The sequence below is a fragment of the Apaloderma vittatum genome, unplaced genomic scaffold, assembly GCF_000703405.1.
Source record: "Apaloderma vittatum isolate BGI_N311 unplaced genomic scaffold, ASM70340v1 scaffold17668, whole genome shotgun sequence".
NCBI classification, from domain to species: Eukaryota; Metazoa; Chordata; class Aves; order Trogoniformes; family Trogonidae; genus Apaloderma; species Apaloderma vittatum.
This window is the reverse complement of record NW_009730383.1, coordinates 27,793-33,864: the sequence shown is the minus strand read 5'-3', so window position 1 is coordinate 33,864 and position 6,072 is coordinate 27,793. Positions and strand designations below refer to the sequence as shown.

The 6,072-nt window shown below is 36.2% G+C and overlaps 1 protein-coding gene across 2 annotated transcripts in view; it reads left to right on the top strand.

Annotated features, from left to right (window-relative positions):
* LOC104277966 (zinc transporter ZIP12-like) overlaps positions 1 to 5,568 on the top strand; it is a 15,944-nt gene extending 10,376 nt beyond the window's left edge. For both annotated transcript variants that reach the window (XM_009874790.1, XM_009874789.1), the window contains one exon: positions 4,965 to 5,568. In XM_009874790.1, the coding sequence (XP_009873092.1) occupies positions 4,965 to 5,093 (129 nt within the window). In that variant the 3' untranslated portion in view covers positions 5,094 to 5,568. The remainder of the gene's footprint in view (positions 1 to 4,964) is intronic.
* Positions 5,569 to 6,072: the final 504 nt, after the last annotated feature.

The following is a 6,072-nucleotide window of genomic DNA, read 5'->3' as shown; positions in this document are numbered from 1 at the left end:
GCGTGTTGCCCATCCTGTTTGTGTACAGCATTCAGAAAGATAGCCTGGTTTTGTTTCATGTCAGTGCCAAGCTAGGTGTAATTAGTAAGGAAAAAGTGAAATTAAGGCCATTAAGAGAGAAATATACGAGAAAGGCATAGAGGACTTTTAAAGGGGAAAACGTAAACAATATATATTTTTAGGCCTGACAGAATTACTTAGTGGAACTTAAAAAAACATTTAAACCTGCAGGGCTTTTTTAAAACGTTGAAGTAGTTGATAACTTTTTTTGGGGTTACTGCCCCATTCTTTATATATTTTTCATCCATTGTTTCAACATGAACTTGCTGTTTCTAAACTAAAATTCAAGATACTTATCCTTTCCTCTTCCTCACTAGCCTTTCTATCTCAAAGAAGTTTGGATGAGCTTGTAAGCACTTAAAAACCCATCAGATTACCTCAACTTTTTAATATTTGCCAAACATTTTTCATACTCCCACTTTGATAGCAATGGTCTGATTATAGAAAAAGAAAATGTGAAGATATACAGTAGGAGTAAGGTCTAAGGGCTGTGGTGGAATCATAACTTACACAGATGGCTCAGGCCACATCATTTATTGAAGAGATAGCTCAGTGTTACACTTGTAGCAATGCAGAACATAATTACCTTGCCAGTCTTGTCACACGGCTCTTTAGCCAAGGTGTGTTAAAATTGCTTGCAAACCGGAACAAAGACGGAATAATTTGATTAGGTAAAGAGGGGGGATAAAAAAAGATATCTGTCTCTTCATAAATTATTACTGTGTTTTTCCCAGGCCTGGTTGTCTCTCTGTTGTATTCACTACCACCGCACAACTCATGTCTGAGATATCATTTACCATTATACTTTAAACCTGATACACTATGCCAATATTATATCTATTAAAAATCTACTTCTAATATTTGACCTTAGACCTTGGGCATATTTTAGTCTATTTTTTCTACTGTAAAAAAAGTAAACTGACATAAAGTGCTCCTAAGGGCTTATGAGGAAACTGCCTAAGGATTGTGGATGTGTCGAGTTCTGATTGAGGTGGTAAATAACAGACAAGAACACTGTGTACCAAGTTGTTCTGACACAGAGAAATTTGGAAGTGAGGTTACTCACATGCTCAGTAGGCATGGTTTTACTAATGTGGCTAAGAACGATGAAGGCAAATTTTTCCTTCAGCATAGAATCAGCATCCGTCGGGGATCTACAAGCTCCTAGAACAACACCGTGTTTTCCCCTGAGTCTTCAAAGCAATGTGCTAGCTGTAAATCCCAAGAGATCACACAGTTTCAGGCAGAGACAGGTACATGTTCTCAGCTTGTCACTATAATCTTGTTCTTGATGTGAAGTGAAGAAAGAAGGGAGAGAGAGGGGAGGATCTTATTTCTTTCACCTCACTTTAATTAATAGGATTCTAATCAGCTTTTTTCTGCATTTTGTCGGAAGAACTGCTGTTAGGTTGTTCACAGACATTTGCCAGAAGAACAAGTATTGGGTATCACAGGAATTATTTTATTTAAGAAAATATTCCTCTAGTACTGCATAGATGTATAGTTCTGAAAAGTTTCATGTTTGTATAGTACATCTGAAAAGAAAATAAGCTGTGCTATATGTATTTTTCAACTTTCTGCACAGAAATAACTTCTATTCTCTAAAGCATTCTCATCTACAATTAGCAATCATCATTGTTCCTGCCAATGGTGTACAGATACTTCATGGCGTACAAAGCTTAACTATAATTTTTTCAGTATTTGTTTTATGGGTTTTAGAGAGCAGCAGTTAAATATAACTGAAGAGCTTCATTGGTTTTTGCACTGAGGAGTATGAGATAGAGGCTCATTGACAGGACAGCACTGTGAGGCTGCCACCGCAGTCAAAGTTACTCAAAGCTACTTCAGTCATTATTTAAAGGTTTTTCATTTCTAAAAATGGTATTCTAGCTCCATTAACAAGCAGAGTAGACTGGATTTAGGAATCTGAGGACAAGGACAAAGCATAAAATTATTTATACCCTTCATAATTTTCCATCAAGTAATTCTGCAAAACTTCATCTTCCCAGTAATTGGGGAAAGTGGAAGAAGGGAGTATTTTGAGTATTTTGTCTTGCAAATGTTTATGCACAGGTATAGTATTGCAACATAAATTGTTTGTTGCTTCAAGATACATGAGTAAATACTTGCGGTATTTTGGGTTTAGTTGTTGTTTAACCAAAGTTAAATCCTCTGGAAACCATCTTTTTATGAGCAATATAATGAGATTTTTTCGTATTAGATAGCTCTTTAGAGGTCCTAAGTATATTCATAACTTCACACTATTTTCAAAGGTCTTTTAACTAACAACGTAACTTTTCTTTAATATATCTTTAATCTGCATTGAAACTTGACAGCAAGGTATGGAACGGAACAGACCACTCCTTATGAATTGTTTCTTTGACAGGCACGTCCCCTTTACCTGTTGGCAAACAAACTTGAAAATCCTGTGTCAGCAACTTAAATGAGTATCTACGAAGTAATCATTATGGATAAATATTTATGACATCACGTACATTGTATTAAACCCCAAGGGGTGGGACTTCATTTCTGAGTGATTGTACTGATCATATTGTCTTATACATTCCTGACCAGAAAGACATACAGTCTAATTTGAAAGGAGAGAGTTAGAAATAAGAAAGACAACAATGATCTAAAGAAATAGCAGCTAGACAACCAATCGCTAGGGCAATAAACATTTTTTTCTGTGACTAACCTTAAAAATCTTTTCAATTTTGTAGAAAATGGAGTATTTTTTAAAATGACTTATTGGGCAGTTGCAGTGTAGCAGTCATGCCATATAAGCCCCAGCCTGGTGGAACTCTTGTTTAGCCAGCACATAGTAGAGAGACCCTCATGCCATCTTTCAGCCTGCTGCTTCCTAATTCTTCATATATTTTGTGTGCTCATGATAACATGAACTGGAGTGCGAGTAGAAAATTCCTGTAATTAACAGTAATTCTTTTGCCTCCAACAGACTTCAGGCATTAGCAAGTGTGATGGCATCCAACATCTTGGATGTGGTGCTTTCTTCCCTTAATTTGTGAAATATTTTGCATCTACCAGTTGAATAGGTTTATGCTTCCTAAACAACAGGCTTTTCCCTGCTGTAACACATGCATTTGTCTTCAGAGAGATTTGGGGAACCAAAGCTGATACCGTGTGAGCCATCAGCCTTTGTATTCAGAGATAAACAGGACTGTCACACTAGGTAAGGGTCTGTGCCCTTGGTAACATGCACATAGGTGAAGGGAGGAAACATCTGTATTAGACAAAGGAAAGGTACTACCTGCTGCGAATTCTTATTTAAAACTTTCTTGGGAACCTACTGTGCATGTGTGTAACTCATACATTGGCACTGACAGTGATAAGAGCAAATGCTAGCTTTCTCAGCAGGAGAGGAAAAAGTTTCCCGTTTCGAGAAGTTGTTCACTCAGGAGCTGGAGAAGAGGACAAAACAGACTGTTATAATGATAAATAAGAATGATAAAAGGTCTAAACTGGAACCCTGGAATCAGGCCTAGGTTTTAATTAACGTTTTTTACTTATGTACACAACAAAACCCACATACTCCAAACACTTACAAGCTATCAGTTCAGATTTTGATTTACATCAGAACTTTGAGGTGTTTAGATTTGCTTTAGATTAAAAGTTTCTGATGATCCTTAAATGGAAATTAAATATAGCAACATGAGTTTCTAAGACGTGAATCTCTACCATGATTTGAACCACTGCCTAGTTGTTAGGAAGATCCGGGACATTTGGATCTGCCTGTGATGTTTTTGCAAAATTTTTAAAGTGGAGGCAGATTTTTCATGGTAGTTTGCTAAGCGGCCCATGCCAACTTCTAGAGAAAGGAGAGCGCAGAAGAAGCAGATCCAGAGAACCCCCTCTGAGAGAGGGAAGGACAAGCATAGCAACTAGATGTAAATAGACCCTGTTAACATCCTTGGTCAGCACCACTCCACTGTCTCCCAGTGGCTGATGCTGTTACAGCTTCCATGAGCAGGCTTCGAAGAGCAGAGAAAGGAGCTTCATTCAAGTGCAGGTTGAGTGGAGCAGGAAGGGGTGATGGGAGAGTGCCAGGACCACTCGCTCATGTTTTGAAGTTCACAACCAATAGAAAAAAAAAAACTACCCCAGTCAAACCTAAAGGTCATTACCAGGCCATTGCTCTATATTTCTAAAGCTGATGTGAAAGTTATCAGCAATTATTAGCATCTCTCCTGGTGTCAATAATACATAAATACTAAGAAAGCCTGGAGCATCATTTTTACAGGCTCTGTTGAGACATACATTTTGTTTAAGAAATAGATAAAAGAGACCAAGTAAGGTGGAAAGTCAACATAAGTAGCTATAAATATGATTATAAACAGCTGCTGCTTCTTTACTTGATTTAAAACTCACAGTGAAAAAAATAGTAAATGTAATTTTTTCAAGCATATTTTAAAAATCCTGTTTTCTGCTTGTATGTTTACTAAAGCCCAAGTAAATAGGAGTGTTGCCAGTTATTTCAGTAAGAGCAGGATTGACCCTATATATAGTGTTGAAACAAAACCCCTCAAACTAGTTTATTCCCACAAACGAGATTCACTAATTTTGCTAAACAAGCATTTCCTTACAGACAGCTGTATGAAATTACTAAAAACCGTTGAGAAGTTAACAAATTTTGGAATCTCATTTATATTCTTGTTGGTGCTAGTAAAAGAACCAAAATGGGTAGAATTTGATTAATTTAAATATTTCACTGTCAAGATTGGTGGTGTTACAATGAACATGCTACAGATTAATAGCTATATTCAGAAACTCAGCATTTTGAAAGTTCTTTTTTTTTTTAATGAAGTTTGCCTTGTTTTCCCATAAGACTTTCTTTCCCAGAGATGAATATATCTGACTCTCATTCTGGTGTCTTATTCTTTTTTTAGCTTCCTGAAATGACTCATATTCAGACACGGCGACCCTGGTTGATGTTTCTTCTACAGAACCTTGGATTACTATTAGGCTGGCTTTGCCTCTTACTTTTGGCTGTATATGAACAGAAGATTAAAATATAAGTTTTCTGCTGGAAATCTTGAAGTACCACTTATGACAGTGGATAGCATTATTCATAATTTTGTCATGTCTGCTATAGTGATATATAAATTAAGTTGCTGGGATTTTATATCTGAACAGTACATAACTATTTCACTTCTTTATTAACTTATTGTTCAGATTTTGTAGGGTTTTTTTGTAAACATGGATGTTTAGAATTATGTTTTATTTGTTACTGAGTTTACCAGATTCCATGCTCACATTCAGAGAAGCTTTTGATTAGTTTTTATTGAGACTTTTATAGTTGAATGCTCTAAGTGATCTCTGCCAGTCTGATTTAAGAAAAGAATAAAAGATTTTTATATGCAATAATTAAAGTGGACTAACCATAGTTGAATAATTTGAAGCAGAAATGGTTTTTGCCTCTTAATACAAAGAATATATGTATTTCTATAAAACTTTAAAGTATAGCAAAACTAAACTGTTAAATGGAATACAGTAATCACATCATATCTGCACTGTCTATTTAGTCTCATAAAAACCCTCAGTAGTTATATCTTACTGGTCCACTGTGGCAGGAAAAAAATGACAAATGTCAGTGTTGAAGTTTATGATCTAGATATTTGGGAATGCCCTTTTCTGACTGCAATATAGTTTCTTATATGTGTGATGATATCTATGACAGTCAAGCATTGGACTATAGTAACCACCTTCTGCATTATCCCACCTCTGAAGGGTGCTCATAGCATATGCTTATGAAGGATTATAAGAAATATGTTTAAATTATTTTTTCCTTGATATCCCTTTTGGGCTCCTCAGATTAAGGGATTTCTTGAGCCAAATGCTGGTTCTGAGGCATCATGTTTCATAAACAGCAATAGTGCCTTCCTGTCAGCACTTAGCTTATTCATACATATGCAGCGTGCCTCATGCAAAGTGCTTTTCAATTGTCTAAAGTGCATGTAGCTGTGATCTCTTAGGGCCTCATGGTAACTCCTTGTA